Source organism: Miscanthus floridulus, chromosome 2 (assembly GCF_019320115.1).
Source record: "Miscanthus floridulus cultivar M001 chromosome 2, ASM1932011v1, whole genome shotgun sequence".
Classification (NCBI taxonomy): Eukaryota; Viridiplantae; Streptophyta; class Magnoliopsida; order Poales; family Poaceae; genus Miscanthus; species Miscanthus floridulus.
The window spans coordinates 27254594-27279374 of record NC_089581.1 but is presented as its reverse complement, the minus strand read 5'-3'; the positions used below and the strand labels follow the sequence as shown (position 1 = coordinate 27279374).

The following is a 24781-nucleotide window of genomic DNA, read 5'->3' as shown; positions in this document are numbered from 1 at the left end:
AGAGAGAAAACCACAGGGTAATTTTCCTCAGAGATCCGACTTCATGTTAGAAATACACTGAAAATTTCTACAGTATGAAAGAAGCCACTTGATACGAATTTTTGAGGGATTTCTAGACCTCAATCCTTTCTTGCAAAGGACTGCCTAGGATTTTTTTCCAAGTGATTTCATCAGATCCTTTGAATCCTTAAACTTCTTCCACCACTTTAAAAGAGGCCTAAAACAAGATGATCAAAGTAGTACAAAGGCTAATCAAGAACAGTAAAACCACAAAAGTCGCGAATAAAGTAGTACAAAGGCTAATCAAGACCTTTTATGAGGTCGTCAGAGTTAAAGTGGCATGTAGGAATGGGAAGAAAATTCCTAGACAAAGGTTATACGAGATGGGGATGAAGCTGTATGTTATAGAGCTGATAGTGGAAAATGAAGCTGATGACGGTAAAGCTGCTGATGGCAAGGGCAATGATGATGGTGGGGGCGATGATAAAGGAAATCCTGATAATGATGATGAGGCAGATGACTTGTACAATTCTGATGACGAGATGAACCATTTGTCCAAGCCTGCTGAAGACACAAAACAACAGACGCCAAAAACTACTATGCCTAAGATTACAGGGAGCAAGACAATAAGTATGGAGTTGATGACAGAGGATGTAATGAATTAGGGATCTATTATGGTGCAGATGATGTCGGAACAAGCTAAGCAGTTGACTGCTCATGATGAACAAATGGTACTGTAGCCGAGTTATATTGATGTAACTCGGATGGAAGATTCATGTCTGAATCTAAAGGATGGACATACTTCTTTAAGGAAGAACAGTTTCCAGAAAGAATCGGATTATGTGAATACAACTCAGTCTTTTGGAGGAAAGTTTCAGAGCTCCCTTGAAGGATGCTCTGGTGTGAAGAGCTATGATAATGAAAAGGCTCAGGGTACCCTTGAGGGATGCACTGATGTGGATAACTATGGAACACCGGTAACTAACCAGGTGAGGGATTCAGATTGTAAGATAGTTGGCAACAAGCTTCTTAGTTTGCTGAATGAGGAATCACATCATTCCAAGTTGGGGGAATTCTGAAGAATGGCTAAGCAGGATATTGCTACTTAGGAATGCTCATCTCTGCTAAGAAGAATGGAACTGGAGGTTTCTGAGGAAGAAGTGGAAGCAAGTGATATACATATGGATGAAGATGAGGAATTATCCAGTCTACAAGAAGAGGGATTTATTCAGACAGAGTTGAACAGGGAAGCTCTAATCATTGAGGATCAGCTGATCAACAAGAACCAGAAAAGGAAAAACAAGTGGGGACCAACTCTTAGGTTCCCCAGACCCAGAAGACAGTTGGAGGACGGGCGCACCATGCTGGAGAAAGCTCAGCAATTAAAGAAAATTAAGAATCTGGAGACAGGTACTAAACACAAATCATCTTTTGCTTTTGAAAGCAGTACAAGTTTACTTGAAAAAGCTAATATTGCTAATATATCTTTGGGTACTAATACTTGTAATCAATTAGAAAAGATAGTTATTGAAGCAAAAAGAATTATCTAATAGAAGGGAGTTTGAGGAAAGTAATCCTGAGACTACTTTACCTACAAACCTCGATAGTGTTTTAAGTTGTGAGGATTTCCCTCCACTAAATTCTGATACTGACCCTCCTTTAAAGGATCAGTTAGAATTAGGGGAACAGTCTTGGGTGCAAGTAGCTTCTAAAAGCTGCGATAAGAATCAAGATATGTTGAACAATGATAGGAGCTCTATGGAATATTAGAGGCCTTAATAAAGAAGGCCGGTTGCAATGTATCACAGACTTTGTTAAAGAAAATCGTTTAGATTTTGTTGGCTTTCAAGAGACAAAAAAGAAAGTTTTTAAAATTCTTTCCTAAAATATGTTCAAAAAGACTTCAACTGGCAATACCTCCCTGCGGATGGTACGGCTGGTGGTATCCTTGTTGGTTTTAGTGAGAGAAAGTTTGAGGTCTTGGCCTAAAAAATAGGAGTTTACAGTGTAGCTGTAATAATTAGAAACTACCACGACAATTTTGTGTGGAGGTTGATTATGGTCTATGGTTCACCTTATGATGAAGGAAAACAAGAGTTCATTAATGAACTTGAAAATTTACTAGATAATTGGGATGGCCCTACTGTGATAGGTGGGGATTTCAATTTAGTCTGTAATGTTAAGGATAAAAGTAATGGAGTCATTAACCACAAAATGGGTAGATTTGTTCATGGACTGGATTAACAAGTTTGGTTTGATTGAGTTAAAACCTTCATCTAGAGCGTTCACCTGGACAAATAATCAAGAGCAGCCTATTTTGGCTGCTATTGACAAAAAATTTTGCACAACCAATTTCGAACATAAGTTCCCTTTGGCCTTTGTGTCCACTAGTTCTAGAGCAAGCAGTGATCATGTTCCTCTTCTCCTTAATTTTGACTTGGAGGAGAGAAGGAAACCAAGTATTTTTAGATTTGAGAAGTGGTGGTTACAACAACCTGATTTCAAGGAGCTTATTGCCAAATTATGGAATACTCCTTGTGCCTTCACGGACCCTTTAGACATTTGACAGTTTAAAGTTAGATTGGTTAGGAAGAAGGTTAAGGAGTGGGCCTTAAATATTAATGCCCAAGTTAGAAAACAAAAGTTAGAACTCCTTAAGGAGTATGACCTGCTAGACTTGAAGTACAAGAACTCTGTTATTGCTGAGATGGAAAGACGGAGGTGAAGGAGATTGTTAAAGACCTAGAATCTATCTGGAAGTTAGAGGAGATTAAAGCTAGACAGAGATCTAGGGATAGGAACATAAAAGAGGGTGATAGAAACACAACATATTTTCAAGTTGTGGCCAATCAAAGAAATAGGAAAAACACATTTCTGGGTTAGAAGGCCCTGATGGTTGGATAGATGATAACAAAGGCATCCTTGAGCATGTTGTTGACTTTTACAAAAAAATCGTTTGGTAAAGAAGAGAATAGTGGTGTTAATTTGGGACAAGATTTTTGGGAAGTGGATGAAAAAGTGACTGCCTTAGAAAATGAGCTGTTAGAGGCTCCTTTTACTGAAAATGAAGTTAGAGAGGCTGTCTTTAGCTCTTATGCTGAAGAAGCCCCAGGCCTTGATGGTTTCCCTTTTCTTTTTTATCAAGTCTTTTGGGATTTGATCAAGGAGGATCTTATGAATATAATAAGAGTGTTTGAACAAGGGGATTTGAATCTTGATAGGTTGAATTATGTCATGATATGTTTGGTAAAGAAGAGAATAGTGGTGTTAATTTGGGACAAGATTTTTGGGAAGTGGATGAAAAAGTGACTGCCTTAGAAAATGAGCTGTTAGAGGCTCCTTTTACTGAAAATAAAGTTAGAGAGGCTATCTTTAGCTCTTATGCTGAAGGCGCCCCAGGCCCTGATGGTTTCTCTTTTCTTTTTTATCAAGTCTTTTGGGATCTGATCAAGGAGGATCTTATGAATCTAATAAGAGTGTTCGAACAAGGGGATTTGAATCTTGATAGGTTGAATTATGCCATGATAATGTTGATCCCTAAAGAACCTGAGGCAAAGGTGCTAAAGAAATTCAGGCCGATTAGCCTAATAAACTGTAGTTTCAAAAATTTTTACGAGTTGTTGAATAATAGAATGGTGAAAGTGGCTGATAGGCTAATGACTTCCAACCAAACAGCCTTCATTAAAGGCAGATTTATTTTAGAGAGTGTTGTGGCTGCCCATGAAATTATTCATGAGGTCCATAAACAAAAACAGGAAGGCGTCGTGTTGAAATTAGATTATGAAAAGACATATGATAGAGTCAGTTGATCTTTCCTTGAGGAGATGCTTGAAACTAGGGTTTTTGGTGGAAGATGGAGAGGCTGGTTACAACAGGTTGTTAGAGGAGGTTCTATCTGTATTCGTATCAATGATGAGAATAGTACCTTTTTCAAAAACCTAGAAAGGGTCTGAGGCAAGGTGATCCTTTATCCCCTTTGTTGTTCAATTTAGTAGCAGACGTTTTCTCTAGAATGATTATGAAAGCAGCTAGGCATGGCCTTATTACTGGGTTGTTACCACAAGTGATAGAGGGTGGTATCATCAGCTTGCAATATGTTGATGATACACTGTTTTATTAGAAAATAATCTAAAAAAAGCTAGCAATTTGAAATGGCTTCTGGTTTGCTTTGAGCAAATGTCAGGCATGAAAATTAATTATAATAAGAGTGATTTGTTGATGATGGGCTTGGAGGAAGATCAGGCTAATGAGTTTGTTAGGCTTTTCTGTTGCAAGAAAGGTGAATTTCCTATTAAGTACCTGGGGGTTCCCCTTCATTATAATAAGCTGACAAGGAAAGACCTGTGGTGGACAAAGTTATCAAAAGGATAGCAGGTTGGAGGGATAGGCTTCTGTCTTATGCTGGTAGGCTTGTTTTACTCAAAGCTTGTTTGGCTAGTATTCCAATTTATTTGTTGTCCATTATAAAATTCCCTAAGTGGGCTATCAAAATTATGAACTCATGGGGCATTTCCTGTGGAACAATACTGAAGACAGACATAAATACCACTTAGCCAGCTGGCAGTTAGTAGCTCAAAAGAAGGAAGAAGAAGGGCTAGGTATCCCGAATTTGAGGAGCCTAAACTTAGCTCTGTTAGTTTCTTGGATCTTTAGATATCATCTTCATAAGAACGCTATTTGGGTTAAAATTATAGACTTTAAGTATAATACCAATGATCCTAACATCTTTTGCTGCCCAGATCTAGGATCATCTCCTTTTTGGAAAGGGGTCCTCTGGGCAGTTCAAGCAGCCCATAAGGTTTTGGGAAGACCAGTGGGTAGAAAATACAAGTTTGGCCATCATGTTCTGGCCGTTGTATGTCATTAATGAACATCATGGTAAGTCTATAAGCCAGGTCTGGGATGGGCATGAGCTTATGCTCACTTTTAGAAGAAATGTATCCGAGGCACTTATGAGCATGTGGTGGGACCTCTGTGGTTTAATAGAGGGAACCATCCTCAACGATGATGAGGATCGGATAATGTGGAGCTATACCTCCCATGGCACGTATGCAGTCCAATCTCTTTATGCTGTGATCAACTGTAGAGGTGTGTTTCCAATTTATACTCATGCCATATGGAAGCTTGTGATCCCACCTAGAGTACAGTTCTTCCTGTGGTTGCTCTCTCATAACAGAACTCTTACGAGGGACAATTTACAAAAAAGAAGGGATGTTTCGGATCCCACTTACCTTTTTTTTGCAATGAACCTAAATCCATTCCGCATTTATTTTTTGAATGTTGTGTAGTTGTGAATGTTTGGAAGTTGGTTGCTGAGGTGATAGGTGCGAACATCGGTTCTAACTATGAATCTGTAGCTAAGCTGTGGGTTGCGAATAAGAAACATTTGGTTACTAATGTGTTTTCATCTGCTGTTTTGTGGTCCTTATGGAAGTTAAGAAATGAAATTTACTTTCAGGGAGTGGTTTGGGGTACAAGGATGGTGCTGATCAGGATCACAAAGATGCTAAGAGGCTGGCTTTCGATGTTCAAGCAAGAGGTTGGAGTGTTGCTGGAAAGCAGAATCGTCAAGATGGAAGAATTGTCAAGGCGCCCGGCACAGATCGAGTGGAAGGAGGAGATGGCAACGGGGCCCCGATACCCGACGGGTATTTGATCTATTAGGGGACAGGGATGTGATCATATCTTTACCCACGGGCATCTAAATAGGCAAGAATCCATCCCCGACGGGTATAGCGGGTACGGGAACGTTCCCTATTTACCCATCCCCGTTACCCGTTGGGGAACCCGACTATTTAGCTGTCATGCGAGTATTAGGCCCAAAGAAGCTCAACATAGGTATTTTGGCCCAAATCTGAACAATCATATATATAGTTTGTGTGTTCTAGGAACCCTAGTTCAATTTTCCTGCCTCACGAGCGCTCATGCCCCTCGCTTCCTTAGTTCGGTCTCTCTGCCACCTTTGCTCGTCCTCCTCGCAACCTCGCTCCTTCTCCTCCTCGCAGCTCAAATCCATCCTCGGCATCTCCAAGACTCCGACACTTATACTCGGGGTGAAGAAGAAACGTCTCCGATTGCAAAGCTGCGACCCCCAAGTGTCCTTGTTTATCGGGTATGCAGTATCCGTTGGGTATTTGTTACCCGACCGATACCCGACGGGTACGGGGATGGGCAAGAATCTATACCCGAGACAGTTAACAGAGACGAGGACGGGATGAATTCTCCGTAGCGGGGAAGAGAACGTTCCGGCGATACCCGACGGGTACATCCCCGTTACCATCCGGTTCTATCGGAGTCTCGGTCTTCAACAGATGCCAGGAGCGATTTAGTTTTGCCGGTGTTTTGTAATAAGAAGATGGGCTAGACTGTGTGCTTCTGTGTGCTGCGCTTATGCGCCTAAACTTGTCTGAACTCGAACCATTATTTGCTTTTTGAAATATAAAAGCAGGGAAGACCTTTTGTCAAAAAAAAAGTAGTTTCAATCTCACCTGTAGGGCTGTGACTGTCTGACTGATGAGCGCTCCGCCTCCTCGGCCCCGCTCGCGGGAGAGACCCGAACTGACCACAGCGAAGGAGAGGAGGAGGCGGAAGCAAGCGACCGCGCACTCGGCCCCGTCCTCCTGCCACTGGACGGACAGTGCTATGCAACAAACTTTGGTGACCAAGGAAGCTTACTGATACTTGTTACGAAGTACTTACCACATGCATAATGGTAACTACCAAGAAGTAAGGGTGCATTAACTAATTCCTACCTAGTTGTTAGCCACATTGCTGATGCCCTGTACAGTGTATAAAAAGGGTATATTTGTGCGGATTTCGTAACATAATTTTTGATATAAAAACTTGACCACCTTTTAAAATAGTTAGGGTCAGCTACACTACATTGCACAGTAAGCCATCTTTGAAAAAGGATTTACTGCATCTAGCATAACCAAATACACTATAAGTTTATATAAAATAAAATAATATTAACATTTTTGCCTCTAAAGAGGTAAATTATAAAAATATAATAATACTTATTTGATATTATAAATAGGGTCCTACTATTGAGAGCCCAATAGCTAAACGGGAGCCTCTGCCCACCCCTGCCGTCATAAAACGGTCATAAAATGCAGGGTGGCAGGAGCACCACGCCACCACCCACCACTTCCGGCGCGCCATGTGACCCCTTAATAAGATTGTATCTTAACGCAGAAACTGGTACGCATAAACATAAATACATTAGGACCTCTCCACGAGATGGACATCTCACCGGACACAACCTAGAACCCTGCATGTATACAACCCAATTCAATCTTTTCCATTTTTTTACGATAATTCTTCAACGAAACATCAATTCAAAAACGGTTTTCACCGTTGGACTCCTGGCATTTTTATATACGATTCAAGATCCATTTTGAATATTTTTAAATGTTTAAAATTGATAAATTTGCGCTTTAAAATATAGAGTTTTATGCTTCCAACGAAGCAAAGAATCATGTGACCATAAGCATAAAACATGGAGACGATCTCTTCTTCTTTAAAATTTTAAATTTAAATCATGGCGCGAAGGTTCTCATCATTGAATGTCATACACCCGGGTATAAATATTGCATTGAAACCAACAACGACCTGCCACAACTGTGGAGTGGGGATTATTATAACAAACACTGTAACGGTCCCGATCCACACGTTGCTTCCTACAGGGGATGTGTAATTAATAGATGAACAATTCATAAAACCCACAAAAAAAACTTGTCCCAGGGGGGTTATTATAACGAACACGGTAACCGTCCCAACCCAAACATTGCTTCTCACTAGGGGATGCTAGCCCTGTTTGCCTGGCTGGAAAAACGGCTGATGCTGATGCTGATACTGATTCGTTGTGAGAGAGAAAATACTGTTATTTTGCTGAAAAGATATGGCTGATAAGTTTAAACGAACATGCCTAAAACATCGATGGAACAATGCACATAAACCTAAAAAAAACTTACCCACTAGGGAGGATTATTATAATGAACATCGTGGTGTCCCCAACCCACACCATCCTTCCCCCACATAGAACTAAAAAAACCACCCCTCCAGGGGGAATTATTATTCGAAAATCGTGACGACCCCCCAGCCGCATCATACTTCCCACTCGTTGATATATAATTAACAGATGAACCATGCAGCCACCACAAACCCTCACAGAGACGGAGGACGGTGGGCTGACTTCAGCTCCTTCCGCCCGCCTCCGACCTGACGGGGAGGGCGGCGGACCGTACCGCAGACAGCCCCGCCGCACTCGGCCACCATCTTAGCCCCAACATCGAGGCCTGCCGGACTCTCGTACCCGCACCCGAAATCCCAGCTTCAGCGCAGACCAGGGTAGCCGATTCCCTGCTCGCCGCTCCGGAGCACCATCTGCCACTTCCCACGACTATACGACGCTAACTGATCTGTCCAGGGAGAAGGAAGAAATGAAGGGCGAGCTCGAAAAGGTCCTGGGCGAGCTGAACCCCTATCGATCCGAAGCCGAGAGCGGGTCAAGAGGGAGATCAACCACAAGCCACAGCCCAAGCCGCAAGGGGGCTATGACTCGGACTCTTCTTCTAGCTGCTTATTTGGCCACGTTGTCGACCGTCTGGGGCTAGGCCCCTACAGTAATAATTTATTAAACATTGAAAAAGTTGCAGAAAAGTACAAAGATACAGAAAGAACAGAGGTAAATAACAGGGAGAGAGATAGATTTAAGAAAAAAAAAGACAAAGAAGATCAGCTTCAAAAGGCTGACTATTTCAGATTTTGTATCCGTGAAGAAAACTGCTCTTCTTCATTCTGTACCGAAGAAGCTTAAGCTCTTTAAAGAAGACACGCCTGCACTCTGGCAAGTTCATTTCGATTCCTTTGAAGATGATGTCATTTCTTGCTGTCCAAATAGCCTAGCATAAAAGAATTATGGCTGACAAAAGACTTAGGACTTACGAATAAAAGAATATATGATAATGCTGGGAAGCGAGCATCCGTCCACCCAGACGCTATGTTGGTGGCTCGCGTTGCCAGCCCAATAACCTCCCGCTCCTTCGTTTCTCAGATTTGCTCATTCACTCATTCCAATTCACTTGTTCCTATCGCTCTTATCCACTCGCCTGCTGCCTCTGAGCGTAGCACCCTGCTCATCCACTCATTCATATCCAATCCGTTCGCTTCTTTGCCCCCCTTTTTCTCTCTTCCTAATCTGCTCCCTTGTGCGCATCCAACACAGAGCAGTGAGCACTGATGGTCTGCGGCGTGCCGGTGAGCCGCAGCACGGTGGCGCAGGGGCAAGAAAGCCCCAGCGGCATGCGGTCTACGCAAAGGCGAGCTCGCGTCGATGCGGAGGTAGGCGAGCCCTGGCGGCAATCGCTCGTGCACGACGAAGCGAGGTCAGCGAGCCACGTGGGTGATGGTGTGGGGGCAGGAGAGCTCCACGGCACGCGCTCCGCTCGTTCCTATCGCTCCTATTCGCTCGTCTGCTGCCTCCGAGCGCAGCGCTCTGCTCATCCACTCATTCCTATCCAATTTGTTCGCTTCCTTGCCCCTCTTTTCTCTCTGCCCAATATGCTCACTTGTGCGCATCCAACACAGAGCAGCGAGCACCGATGGTCTGCGTCGTGCCGGTGAGCCACAGCGTGGTGGCGCAGAGGCAAGAAAGCCCCAACGACATGCGGTCTGCGCAGAGGCGAGCTCGCGTCGGCGTGGAGGCAGGCGAGCCCCAGCGGTAGTCGCTCATGCATGACAAAGCGAGACCAGCGAGCCACCGGGCGATGGCGTGGAGGCAGGAGAGCTCCGCGGCACGTGGTTCGAGCAGAGGCGAGCTCGCAGCGGCGTGGAGGCAGGCGAGCCCCAACGGCAGCCGCTCGTGTGCGTCGATGCTAGGCCAGTGAGCCGCTTTCGAGGTGCAGCGCTCGGCCGCAGGGCCTGCCGACACGACGCGCTCGGCCGCAGGCCCTGCCAGGCCTAGCGTGCTGCTGCCCTCTCCCAGTCATGCAGCCGCTGCCTCTCAGCCGCGTCGCGAGGCCGATGCCTCCCATCGCGTCGCGTGGCCGATGTCTCCCTTCCACGTCGTGCAACTGCCGTCGCTGGGCCGCCGCCGCCTCTAGCGAACTCCACACGCCGACGAGTCTCCATTCTCCCGAGCAGCAAGTAGATGTTGCACTGCGCTGAAAGCACATATGTTGCAACTAAATGCTTCAATTGTTTCAAATGTTTTAGAGGTATGTTACAAGTGCTTCATACGGATGTTGCAAAAGTATATTGAGATATTGCACATGTTGAAAGAGTATGTTCCAAATTTTTCATCTGTTTTTAGTCTTATGTTGCAGCAAGTGTTTCCATGTTGCAAGCTGTAAGTGTTTTATGTGGATGTTGCATATATTGTAGTGGCTATACACGTATGTTGCAAGTGTATTGCTCCAAATGTTTCAGATGTTCCAGCATATGTTGCACGTGTTTTATCTGGGTGTTGTATATGTTTCACGCATATGTTTGGAAATGTTTCATCCGGATGTTGCATAGATTTTCACACATATGTTGGAAGTGTTTTAACTGGATGTTGCATATGTTCTGCAATGGCTACACACGTATTTCCCTAGTGTTTCATACATATGTTGCAAGTGTTTCATACGTATGTTGCAGTGACCTACTGCAACTGCTAGGCCCGTCTATATGCGTGTGGGTGTAGAGGGGTCGCCACTGTGCGGGTGCGGGACACGAAGCAGCGTGGGACATGAAGCGTGCGTGGGCCACAGTGCGTGGCTCGAGACACGTTGCGGCCACGGGACACGGAGTGGCACGGACTTCCACATGAAGCAGGCACGACAGGTGTCCCGTCCGGACGCTAGCCCCCTCCGGACATCCGGGCGCTAGACATACTGAATAATATAATTTAGCATAAAGGAAGAAGCGAATGATACATATCTATCACTCATTTTTAGAGGGAGTGTCGGGCCATATTTGTGTATTAAGCCCAGCACAATAATATGTATATATATCAAGACAAGCAATAAAGTGATACTAGAGTTTTCCCCAAACTCCACGTGTTCCATCAAATCGGTCTTCATTTGTTGTTTGACAGATATCTTTATTGTTGGACGGTGCCATCAAACCAGGGTGACATAATACAGCATGCAACGTGGGACCTTGGAGGTTGAAGTTTAACCTGAATTATTTTTTTGAAAGTAAAAGTTTAGCCTGAAATCTCTGAAGAGACCTACAGATCCAAAGGTTGTTCAGTGCATCTTCAAATTAAGGTTCGTCCTTTTCTTATTTCACAGCGAAGGCAACACGAAGTAGCTACTACCAGCAGGAAGTTCTGCAAAGCCCAGCATCCTATCATCCTATGCTCGATCGAACCAGGTACGTAGAAACTAAACTAACAATGGTTGACATAGCGAATGATGTAGACCGTCATTGTAAGCATCTTGATGTCGTCCTTGGTCAGCTCGAAGAGGCAGATATCGTCGAGTTTGAGGCGGTTGTCGCGGACAAAGCCACGCCAGCCTTTACTGAACATCTGCGCATGCATCTTCACCTTCCATGCCGAGCTCTTGCCGTTCCTCACGAGCGTCACGGTGTGCTCCCCGTATGGAAGGTGCTTGCTGGCATATTGTTTGCCAAAGTACTGTTCCATGATATACATATATATATACAATGTTATTATGTTAATAAGTATTGTAGTAACTGAAATTGGCACCGGAGAAATAAAGGGTTTTTGAGCTGCTTACTAAGACGCAGCCGGTGGAAGCAACATTGGACTTGTTCATCACTGCCACGTAAATGGGAACTTGAGACTTGATGCTGCCAACTACGTCTTCCACTTTCTTCCTCTGCTCATCACCCAAATGAGCATGGGATGCCAGAATGTAGAGACCTGGTTTAGAAGGTCTACCAGAATCGCCTGACTCATCATCAGTCAAATGACAATTACAAGGTGAAGGCGCCTGATCGGCGTGTTCCTCCTTAACACGCGCTACCGGTGTCACCTTCGCCTTTGCTCTGCTGCCTTCACCTGAGTGCACAATCTTAGGCTCGTTTGCCTTTGCCCTCGTTGTTCTTCCTCTGCTGGAGCTTGTTCCTCCTCCTGATCCTGGACTAGGACTGTTTCCATGTTCATGTAATGCACCAACCTTTGACTGACGAATCAGATGAACCATCATAGTGAACCTTATGCCAGCAGTCTTCAATGGCTGAAAGATGCAGATGTCGCCTTCCTGCAAATGGTTGTCTTGCACGAAGTTTGACCAAGGCCCACTGAACACGTGGGAAACTCTGTCTTTCCTAACCTGAAGCTTGGTATGCCACTTCTTGTTCTTGCCTGGCCGCTGAAGCGTCACCACTTGACTTGTGTGTGGGAAGTGCGTGGCTGCATAGCGGTGAGGAATTACCTGATTCCAGATGGGAATGGGATGGATCAGCAAATAAATATGACTGCAATGCGCAGGACTAAATTAGAAAAGCTCGTACATAAAGTTAGAACAGCTCGGTTAGTTCTGACCAACAAAAGAGAAGACCAGTTTTTAATTGACAAAAGAGAAGAATTCAGTGTTCCTAGGCTTCTTTGTGTTCTGCTTTTCAAACTGGTAATCCCAGTATTGTACCGTATGTTGCTTTCTTAAAAGCAGAGTTTATTCTCTTTAAAAAAATTGACAAAAGAGAAGAGCGCAGCTTACGAGACTAGAGTATCGTTTGACATTGCTTGGTTTCATGACAGCCACAAATACAGTAGTTTCAGGCAGGATTTCCTTGATAAGTCCATCTACTTCCTCCTCTTGTTCTTCAGATAGAATAGTCATACATGATAAGACATAATCAGGTGCCGCATTTGTCTTAGGATCAACATCAAAACCTGAAGAGCATTCATATTCAGCAGTGCTCTCAGAATCTGGTCCTGTACATAACTAATAATTACTAAAAGCCGCTAGGAAAAAACAAACAAACAAATAAAAAGACCTTTTAGATAAATCAAACCAAAGCTCATTGCACACAGGCATATTTAACAAAAAGAAAATATCTTCATGCAGGTATAAGGCAGCCAACAATTATTATAACATAATAACCTGATTCCTCAGACGAAGAGGCTGATGTTGTGGTAATCCTTGCAGCTTTTCTACGTTGACTTGGACAATCCCTCTGACAGCTAGAGACTCTTTTCCGAACTCTTGATGATTTGTCGGCACGGTCATGGGACCTATCTGAAACATCAACACAATCTGTGTCTCGTTCTTGGATGTTACTAGAACTGATTCTGATCCCATCGCAGGGAAATACTTTCTCACATCCATCAGGATCGATTATCAGAACCTTAAAACGGGTCTTCTCAATGTGCTGGAACAGCAACGAGTCATTCTCCTCTATGCGATGGGCATCGACAAATGCTTTCCATCCACACTGGGGGAGCATCTTGTTCATGTACTTGGTGCCCTTGACAACATAAACACTACCGTCAGGGGATTCGATGTCGATGCTCTCCGAGATCTCTCCTCCAAATTGGTTCATGAACCTGGCAGGCATTATCTGCACCAAGAACAGTGAAACAAATATAATGTATATATCTTTATACAGAGCAATCCAAGCATCAGAGAGCAAGCGTTGTCTAATTATGTTTTCTGTTGCATTGTTTTGCAATTCACTGATGAAAAGTAGGTTTGAAATTCAGGAATGTTATTGATTTCACTTGCTCAATTAATCACGATGTATGGTTCTAGAATCTTTCAGTTCTGTGTAGCACACAGATTCAGTGAAATTTATGGAAAGGGTAGGCAACTATATACTACTACGAAGATTGAAATCTATCTCCAAATGAAACATGGTAGATAATGAAAATGCATCAGGGCAAAGATATTAAACTTATAGGAAGACTCACCATGCTGTGCCTATAACTAGCAGACATGAGCATGAGGAAAGACGTCATCTTTCCACGCAAATGATCCATGTAACTTTCGCAACAAGCACAAGATTTCTTCACCTGGGAGCCTTGTCCAGCCATGTTCACTGCAATTTGCAGGATGTCAGATAGAAATTAGAGTCAACAAATGAACAAATATTCAGTATAACTTGGCGACACCACATTCAAGTTAGAACAGGAGAGAAGATTTGTGTGAACACACGACAGGGGAAGGCGGCGCCGAAAAAGTACCCTGCTGTGGTACTGTAGCCGCTGGAGGGGCAGGCGCCGAACGGCTCACCTGCCGCACTGTAGCCACAGCAGGGGCAGGCGCTAAAGTCAGCCCTGCTATCTCATCTAGTCACTGTAGCAGCATGGCAGCTGTACTAGGACTATATGGATAGAGTTGTATATATAGTTTGCCACTGCAACTCAGTAAAGTGAGTTCAGATTTGCCATCTCCTATACAGAGCTCCGGCCAACGCTGGTGTCTCTGCTATGTGTGTATGCTCTGTCCCCCCTCACTTTTTCTACCTCGAGCCATAGTGTGTGGTCGGACAACGTTTGTCGTGGTCGACAAGACTGGTGAGTGGTCGACTCACCTGAGCCGTTGATCCTGTGGGCCAACAAGTGGTATCAGAGCCATACAAGTGCCATCGCCGGACTAACCGCTAGCGATGATGGACGGTTTGGAGATGGGCGACAGCATAGGCACTATTGTGGCTGCGCAACCACGACAGGAGGTCATTGTTCGCATGGTGCGGGAGGTCAATGGCACCAGTTGGCCGACGCTGACTCGCACCAACTATGAAGAGTGGTCGGTGACCATGATGGTCAAGCTTAGAGCCCGACGACTCTGGAATGCTGTTGACAAGGGCACCGACAATGAAGAAGATGACATGCCAGCGTTGGAATCTATCCTCGCTGTTGTACCGACGGAGTACAGGGAGCCGTTGGGGGCGAAAAGCTATGCTAAGGAGACGTGGGAGGCTATTACGGCGATGCGCGTCGGTTCCAACCGCACAAAGAAGGCGATGGCATAGCTTCTGAAGCAGGAGTATGACAACCTCAAGTTCAAGGATGGTGAATCGGTGGAGGATTTCTCCCTCCGCCTGCAGACGCTCATCAGCAAGCTAAAGAGCTACGACGTCACCATCGACGAAGAGGAGGCGGTCTCCAAGTACCTCCACTCTGTGCCGGCAAAGTACATCCAGATCGCTCTCTCTATAGAGACGATGCTGGACTTGTCCACCCTCACCATTGAGGATGTGACAGGCCGTCTGTGGACGGTGGACGAGCGCCTGGAGCAGGCGACGGCAATGAAGGATAGTGGCAAACTGCTATTGACAGAGGAGGGGTGGGCTGCTCGGAGGAACTCCGGGGTAGCCTTCTCCAGCCACGGTGGCGATTGCAAGCGCTGCGGCAAGGCTTCTTCGGAGATGAAGAAGCAGGTCGACCCCAATGCTTGTCGGTGCTGTGGAAAGATGGGCCATTGGGCAAGGGAGTGCCCAAATCATAAGCAGGGGAAGAAGGCTGAGGCTCATCTAGCACAAGCTGACGATGATGATGAGGCCACTATCCTGATGGCGATGTTCTGTGCACTGCACAACGCCGAGGCCGAGGAGAAGGGAGAGGTGATGCTGGTGAAAGGGCCTAGGAAGACCCTGAAGGCTGTCAACCTCGACGAACCGCGCGCCCAAGTCCACCTCGGATGTGTGGGCGATGAGTAGGAGCAGCGGTGGTATCTAAACTCCGGTGCTAGCAACCACATGACGGGCTCCACGGCAGCCTTCTTCGAGCTCGACGACGATGTGACCGGCACGGTGAAGTTCGGTGACATCTCAAGGGTGGCAATCCAAGGGCACGTCACCATCATCTTTAGGTGCTAGAACAGCGAGCACTACGCGCTAACGGATGTATATTACATCCCGCAGCTGCGTTCAAGTATCATCGGCATTGGCCAGCTGGATGAGCGCGGTAGTAAGGTACTGATCAAGGATGGAGTCCTCAAGATCAGAGATCGGGAGCAACGACTTCTTGCCAAGGTAAAGAGGTCCCAGAACCAGTTGTACCTGCTCGACTTGAAGGTGGAGCAGCCGGTATGCTTGACAGCAAGGAACACCGAGGAACCGTGGCTATGGCATGCCCGATTCGAACATCTCAGCTTTGACGCACTTGGTCGGCTGGAGAAGATGGTCTGAGGGCTACCCCACATCGAGCATGGAGGCGAGCTGTGTGATAGCTGCGTGGCCAGGAAGCAGAGGAGGCTGTCGTTCCTAAAGGCGGCCAAGTATTGCGCGGTGGACGCTCTCGAGCTCGTCCACGACGATCTCTGTGGGCCAATCACGCCAGCCACAAACGGTGGTCGGTGGTACTTTCTCCTGCTCGTGGATAATTGCAGCCGCTACATGTGGCCGCAACTCCTGACGAGCAAGAACGAAGCGGCAGCAGCGATCAAGAAGTTCAAGATGCGTGCGGAGGTCAAGAGCGGCAAGAAGCTTCGCGTGCTGAGAACTGATCGCGGCGGTGAATTCACTTTGGTGGAGTTCGTTGCGTACTACATGGATCAGGGTGTGGTGCAACACCACACTGCGCCATACTCGCCATAGCAGAATGGCGTGGTGGAGCGATGGGACCAGACGATGGTTGGCATGGCTCGATCCATGATGAAGGCCAAGGGCATACCGGCAAGGTTCTAGGGTGAGGCGGTGACCACGACGGTGTTCATCCTCAACCGCGCTCCCACCAAGGCCCTAAAGGGCAAGATGCCGTTCGAGGCTTGGCATGGACATAAGCCGAGCGTGTCCTTCCTCCGGACATTCGGCTGCATCGGCCATGTTAGAAGACGAAGCCGGTCCTAACCAAGCTGGAGGGCAGGAGCACACCGATGGTGTTCCTGGGCTACGCGGAGGGTAACAAGGCGTATCGGCTCTATGACCCACATGGAGACAAGGTGCTTGTCTCATGCGACGTAGTGTTCGATGAGAAGGCGGCCTAGGACTGGAACAATCCGAGCACAGGGGAAGCTGGCGGCTTCACCGGCACCTTCATCGTATAGCACTTGGTCATCCATGATGGTGGAGACGTTGGGGAAGGGGTGCCGAGCACTTCAGGAGGGGTGCCGAGCACTCTAGCGACAGAGCCGAGCACTCCTGGGGAGGTGCCGAGCACTCCAGGACAGGTGTCGAACACTCCCGTAGCGGAGCCGAGGGGTCTTGCATTGGTGCCGACCACTGCAAGACAGGTGCTGAGCACTCCGGGAGGGGCGTAGACCATTGTAGGAGTGGTGACGAGCGGTTCAGGAGTAGTGCTGAGCACTGCATCCAGGGTGCCGAGCACTCCAGGTGATGTGCCGATCACTACGGCGGAACAGGAAACTCCATCAACACTGATCGAGTTTGCCTCACCTCCAAGTGACATCACTGAGTTTGTGGATGCCTTCCACGACAGTGAGGAGGTGCGGTTCTGTAGGCTGGATGACATCATTGGCAGCATAGGGCCATCAGGCCTGGCGGGTCGACTGCTCAATGACCCAGAGCTACTGCTCGTCAGTGCAGAGGAACCACCCACGTTCTCGCTGGTTGAGCGCGATGGAGATTGGCAACAGGCGATGCTAGAGGAGATGAAGGCGATCGAGGAAAATGAGACTTGGGAGCTGATCGATCCACTTCCAGGATGTCGTCCGATCGGCCTGAAGTGGGTGTACAAGGTTAAGCGGGATGAGCACAGCGCCATTGTCAAGCACAAGGCGTGACTCATCGCCTGAGGCTTTGTCCAGCGCGAGAGCATCGACTTTGAGGAAGTCTTTACGCCAGTAGCGCGCATGAAGTCTGTCCGTTTGCTACTAGCCTTGGCAGCAGCGAAGGACTGGCACGTCCATCATTTGGACGTAAAATTGGCCTTCCTCAACGGCGAGTTGGCAGAGACGGTCTTCGTCGGACAACCTCTGGGTTTTGCCATCAAGGGAGCGGAGCACAGGGTGCTCCGATAGCGCAAGGCGCTCTACGGGCTGCGGCAGGCCCCACGAGCATGGAATGCCAAGTTTGACGCCACGCTGGGCGAGCTTGGGTTCACGAGGTGCGCAACCGAGCACACGCTCTACACATGGCGATGGGGAAGGAGGAGCTCGTCGTCGGCGTGTATGTGGATGACTTGATCGTCACCGGTGCGTGTGCGGAGGACATCAATAGCTTCAAGAGCAAGATGGCGGCTCGTTTTCGAATGAGCAATCTCGGGGCGCTCTCCTACTACCTCGGCATCGAGGTGAGACAGGGGAAAGAGGCACTCATGCTCGGTCAGAGCGCGTATGCCTCAAAGCTGTTAGAGCGAAGCGGCATGGCGGAGTGCAATCCATAATTGACTCCGATGGAGGAGCGGCTAAAGCTGACGAAGGCCAGTACCGCGGCGAAGGTGGATGCAACACTCTACCAGAGCATCGTTGATGGTCTGCGCTACCTAGTCCATACGAGGCCAGACATTGCGTTCACCGTGGGCTACGTCAGCTGCTTCATGGAGGATCCCAGAGAGGATCACTAGGCTACAGTGAAGTGGCTACTGAGCTACATCAAGGGAACGGTAGATCAGGGGATCGTCTTTCCTAAAACCGACGGAAGTAGGCTGCAGCTCACTGTGTTCAGCGACACAGACATGGCAGGAGACATCGATGGACGGCGGAGCACCTTTGGCATGCTCGTCTTCCTCGGGTCGGCTCCGATCACATGGCTATCGCTGAAACAGAAGGTGGTGGCGCTATCTACGTGTGAGGCAGAGTACGTAGCGGCAGCCACAGCGGTGTGCCAAGTTGTGTGGCTGCGCCGGCTGCTGGGCGAGCTGCCCGGTGTGGAAGCACACCCACTAGCACTGATGGTGGACAACCAGCCCATCATTGCCCTCGCGAAGAATCCGGTTCTCCACGACCGGAGCAAGCACATCGACGTAAAGTACCACTTCCTCAGGGACTGTCGATGGAGGGCAGATCATCATTGAGTTCGTCGAAACTGGTCAGTAACTCACGGACGTTCTCACCAAGCCGCTCGGCCGTCTTCGGCTCACGGAGCTGAAGGAGATGATCGACATGGAGAGGGTTCAAAGGTTAGCAGTAGGATTAGGAGAAGAATTGTTAGATAATCTACTGCTCTCTTATGTGAACACACGGTAGGGGAAGGCGGCGCCGAAAAGGTACCCTGCTGTGGTACTGTAGCCGCTGCAGGGGCAGGCGCCGAACGGCTCACCTGCCGCACTATAGCCACAGCAGGGGTAGGCGCTAGAGTCAGCCTTGATATCTCATCTAGCACTGTAGCAGCATGGTAGCTGTACTAGGACTAGATAGATAGAGTTGTATATATAGTTTGCCACTGCAACTCAGTAAAGTGAGTTCAGATTTGCCATCTCCTATACAGAGCTCCGGTCAGCGCTGGTGTCTCTATTGTGTGTGTATGTTCTGTTCTCCCTCACTTCTTCTACCTCTAGCCATAGTGTGTGGTCGGACAACGTTTGTCGTGGTCGGCAAGACTGGTGAGTGGTCGACTCACCTGAGCCGGTGATCCTGTGGGCCAACACCCTTAACTTAGGATATATGCTTTACGCACAACAAGGGCGGAGCCCAGAAAGAAAGATAAAAGATGACAAAATGAATGTTCAGCATAAACTTATATTGCAGTTTAGCACTACTACTATGTATATGAGATTTTTTCGGTAATGCTATCTCGCACTCGAGTGTTTCTTTCCCTCTCAACACTCGATTTGTTTTCTTCTTCAAATCTGAGGCGGGGGAGGCAGGCCGGCCATAGGAGCTCGGGGGAGGTAGGCTGGCCAGGCGGTGGGAGGGCTGCCTTCAGGTCCTGGCAGCAGCAGAGGTGGGGGCGCTCATGACCGGAGCTCGCCACGGAAGGAGGAGGGGGAGAGAAAGAAGGAGGCCGCCGCAGCCACGCTAGGGTTTCGCCAGAGCTCTGATAAAACCCTAGCGCAGCAATAGCGGGGGCGAGGAGGAAGATGAACGGAGAACAATCGAATCGAGTGTTCTCCGCCCCCCCCCCCCCCCCCCCCCCAACACTAGAATGTACTTTTCACTGAAGAACGGATAGGAATCCTGCAGAAGATGTCATGATTTGCTTTCCTGGCAACTAGCAGTCCCAAGATACAACACAAGAGATGAGCACCGAATTTTAACATTTGTTATATATCCCCACAACCCGAGGAAATGAAATGTCAAATGAATGGTGCAGAGCAATACCTAAGTATCAACCAAGCTTTGCAAACATTCCTCACACTGGCTAGGATCGCAGCTTCATAGTTGCATTTCTATCTATTATGTGGAGACAAAAGATAGACAGGAGGCCAGAAGTCGAAAGCGTTTGATGAACTCCCACGCGTGCGTTCTATGTGTGGTCGACTGGTGAGAGTTCGGTGATCAGTTGTATTGTAATGGAGCGGCCAAGTGCTTGATCATGTCAAATCAAAAGCTAAAAAATGAATCGAACAAAGATCTAACCAAGCACCGGCCAAGATCAAACAAAGCACGCATGACGGTGTGAGGAGAAACTGACCGTCACTTGCTGCTTCCACGTTGTCGTCCGGCCACTACCGAAATCCGTCTGGGCGTCGATCTGGCCGTGCGATATGGAGCGAAAGAGGAACGCTCGTCACTGGAAGACAACAAGTGCCATGCGAGCCTCCAGGATGACCACGAATCAGATCTGCGCCGCCGCTCTTGTTGCAGATTCGGACGCGCCAGCTAGCAGGCCTCAACAAACGCGACCTGGGTAAGAAGCACGATAGTAGGATCTGTGGGGCAGTGGCCAAGACGGCAGCCGGGAGTTGTGCTGCCGATGAAGGGATTTCCCTTTTTTTTTCTCCCGTAGCGTCCCTTGGCGTGGCCTTTCTTTTCTTTTCTTCCTATTTTTCCTCTCCTTCCACTTCCGTAATGGCCGTCATTATTTCCTTTACTTCCTAATTCTTAGTGATTCCGTTACTTCCTTTGACTCCCAGATTGGCGCTTGCCTTCCATTCACGTGTGGGAATAATTTTTTCCCGTGTGATTTTTCTGCCAGCATTTTTTTTTTCACGCGATTTTTTTTCTTTACGTGGGAGAGGTCGCGGAAAATTTCCTTTATACACCGGGTTGTCATGAATCGCAGGGTGATTTTGGTGCTGCCGGGTAACGTTTACAATCCGTATATTATGTTTTAATTGTAGATAGATAGAAGAGATGAGGGGGAACTGAAGACCGAAAATTACTTACGGTAGTTAATATGGGAGGCCGCAATGCAAGGGAAAATTAATATGGGAGGACATGTAAGGAGAGAAAGATATTGGGAAAAGAAAAATGTGTACGAGAAAAAAAAAAGAAAAGTATGTTGGAAAGTGAGAATGTCGTATTTTAGAATAAAATTTGAATTCTATAAGATCAAGTAATTTAGGATGGATGGAGTATATTTGTATCTTAGATCTTGCACACACTCTAGGAGTTAAGGCATCGCATAATTAAATCAGAGCCATCAATTTTCTTAAAAGAGAAATATTTATATTTAACAGCGGTTATAAAATGATCTTAGGTGCGTTATGTGTTGGATTTAACTAGGAGAATACCCCGCACGTTGCTGCTGGGATTCAGATAATTTAAAAAGAAATTAGATTATTTATATTTATAGCTATATGAATAAAACTATATTAAATTAATTTTGGTGAATGGTTTGACATATTGATGTGGACAGCTAAATGCATGTTAGTGGATGAAGAGATAACTATCATAATTACATGTGCTAGTTGGCTATAATTCCAAGTTCTAGTGGATTGTTAATGTGGATAGCTTGCATGTTGAGAGAAATCTCTATTGGGATTTAGCTTGTTGATGTGGATAGCTTGCAAGTTGAGAGAAATCTCTAGTGGAGTTTATCTTTATAAGAGTATAAGATAAGATGTGGGCCTGACCTATATATTATTCAATTAAATTATATAAATTCTAAGACAATATTAAATGCTAGATGCAATAAAATGATAGATTGAATGTAGTTTATGGCTAAACTTGTAACGGCCATGGTTATGGCTGTTGTTACTAGTAACTTCTATGATTATGGCTCCAGTTAATAGTAACTCCTATGATTATGACTATAGTTACTGATAACTCCCATGTTCATAGCAGCGGTTACTAGTAATTGATGAGCGTTTCATGACATTTAGATTCATCTTCTACACTTCACTTTCCACCTTCCACGTTATAAGAATGAGTGTTTGCCTTCCATCGCGATATACGACACCCTCTCTTCTTTGTTGAGCTGCTCCCGAGTTTTCCCCGTTCTGATTCTCTGCGCGCACGAAGAATTAGAAGAGCAGGCCTTCGGAACCACGCCTGCGTCTGTGACACCTGCTCGGGTGTGCTGGGCGGTTAGGTTTTTGGGAGCGTCTAATGCGACTGCTCGTTGCCGATTTGATCAACGACTCCGTTTTCTTCCTGGTGGACGTTCGAGGGACACTGCATTGCGAACATTGTCCTGCATCGACTGTAGTCTGCGATGTCGAGCACACTATATATGTCGACTAGTGCGTATGGAGCCACCGGTGCCTTGATCATGTGTCCCTCCGCTAGGTATATTTATAATCTTATTATTTCTATGTCCAGTAAGATTTTTGTGCTATTAAACATGATCAATATGTTCATCATAGTTGCCACTGGTAGTTCACACGTGCACATGTTTGTTGTCACGAATTTATTAATATATTTTGGATCAAATTAAACATGAAAAATGCCTAAGTTTCTAAAATTACGTGCATACGATATGTTGGAATAGTGGTTGTACTGAGAAGGTCTAAAGCCCAAATATGTACATGACCCTTATAACAAACATGAAAATATAAGAACACACATATATCTAACAGCCCCCTCCCTCTCAAACTCAGGGGGTCGCAAATACTGAGTTTGGACAAAAAGAAATAGCTTTCGTGAAGAAATCTGCCAACTAAAGCACTGGGGGCACAAAGACACAAAGCGAAGTTCAATAACATCATCTTGTACATGTGCCCGAGTATAAGAGGCATCAACACCAATATGGGGTAGTAGGCTCATGTTTGACTGGGTCACATGCAATGCTAAGAGCACCAGTGCTGTCAAACAAAAGAGGTGTCGACAGAAACACAAATACCAAGATCCTCAAGTAACCATTGTAGCCAAGTAACCTCTATAGTAGCAAGAGCCGTAGCTCACAACTCAACCTCTGCACTAGAATGAGAAATAGTTGTTTGCTTCTTAGTCTTCCAAGCAATAAGAGAATCACCAAGAAACATACAGTAGACAGAAAGAGAGCGACGATAGGAGTCACTAGCCTAAGTAGCATCAGAATATGCTTGGAGCTAGAAAGAGTTGGAACATGGAAAGAACATATGATGAGAAATGGTCCCACCAAAATAACCCAAGACATGAATGAGATGACTATAGTGGAGCTGAGTGGGAGAGGAGACAAACTAACTTAGAATGTGCACACCATATGAGATGTTAGGACGAGTCACACACAAATAGAGAAGACTCCCAACAATATGATGATACCGAGTGGGATCAGTATGGGATCAATAAGAGGTTCACCATCAGTGGGGTGAAGATGAAGATTAAGCTCCATGGACGTCTCGATGGTGTGGTGATCAGTGAGAGAGGAATGATCAAAGAAGGTTTTGAATGTACTTTTCTTGGGACAGATAAAGACCACCCACTATACCATAACTGATAATCACTGCCGGACTATCACACTGTCGGTTGCTTTGGACCCAGCAGTGATATAGTATCACTGTCAGTTCATGGTTTCATCCGACGGTGATAGGTGAACTATCACTGCTGGTTCATGGCTTCAATAGGCAGTGATAGGCACACAACCTATCACTACTGCTAGTTCGTGGCTTGAACATTTAGTAATAGGCTTCTTTGCACAAAAAAATCATAACATTGTTATATTAGATTGGATGAAGATAAACTTTATATTAACATCGTAGAATTTAAAGAGATATATATACAACTTTGTAATTGATAACTTTTATTTTGAGATGTTTTTTTTTTTTTGCGAAGGGAAGGGGGACTTATATTAAATTTTGACATAGTACATCCCCAATTTACACATGAAAAAAATCTGAAATAAAAATACATAATGTTCTATCTAGATTCTTCCATCGTCGTGATGGTTTACAAGTCCAAATATTGTAACAAACGACTTACAAATCCAAATATAACAATATATGGGCAGCTTCGCACCATTCAGCTATGTTGTCGAAAATTGATTGCTGAATTTGCTGAGCTACATTGAACTGCTCCCAGCCGGAAACAAAGCTTCCACACTTCTTGAAGGTATGGGCCGCAGTGGAGGACAAGTGAGGTCCTGTCTCCATTGGTCCACTGCACATAGCACAATTAACTTGGTGTGGCCACAATAGAAAATATGATTCTAGGGTTATATAGCACATGAATTAGTGTGTTATAAATTTTTGGATTTTTCTTTCGTCCACCGCTGAAATTACCTAAAATTTCAGGGTTCAAAATACGAAATTCCAGGGTTCAAAATTTCACGAATTTCGGTTGCAACAGTTAAACCTATTAGCAGTTAAACCAGAAATCTCGGAAGAGACCTACAGATCCAAATATATAACAATATTGTAAGGATGATGTTCAGTGCATCAACAAATTAAGGTTCGTCCTTTTCTTATTTCACAGCAAAGGCAACACGAAGTATTGCAGCATGAAGTTCTGGAAAGCAGCATTCTATTATTATCCTAATGCCACGATCGAACCAGCTGGTAGAAACTAACAATGTTATTTCACAGCAAAGGCAACACGAAGTATTGCAGCATGAAGTTCTGGAAAGCAGCATTCTATTATTATCCTAATGCCACGATCGAACCAGCTGGTAGAAACTAACAATG

At 46.0% G+C, this 24781-nt stretch overlaps 1 protein-coding gene across 4 annotated transcripts; it reads right to left on the bottom strand.

The window, feature by feature from the left end:
* Positions 1–11097: 11097 nt before the first annotated feature.
* LOC136538290 (B3 domain-containing protein Os03g0620400-like) lies at positions 11098–20695 on the bottom strand. 4 transcript variants are annotated; one of them, XM_066530274.1, is made up of 6 exons: positions 20431–20695; positions 13865–13992; positions 13059–13515; positions 12672–12889; positions 11727–12386; positions 11098–11623 (listed from the first exon to the last, which is right to left on the bottom strand). In XM_066530274.1, the coding sequence occupies exons 2-6, from the start codon at positions 13985–13987 to the stop codon at positions 11375–11377; spliced, it is 1707 nt and encodes a 568-aa protein (XP_066386371.1). In that variant the 5' UTR covers positions 13988–13992; positions 20431–20695; the 3' UTR covers positions 11098–11374. The 4 variants fall into 4 exon arrangements, with proteins under 4 accessions (XP_066386371.1, XP_066386375.1, XP_066386372.1 ...); XM_066530278.1 differs by having other exon boundaries at positions 12672–12847; XM_066530275.1 differs by lacking the exon at positions 20431–20695 and adding an exon at positions 20118–20245.
* Between the last annotated feature and the right edge of the window lie 4086 nt (positions 20696–24781).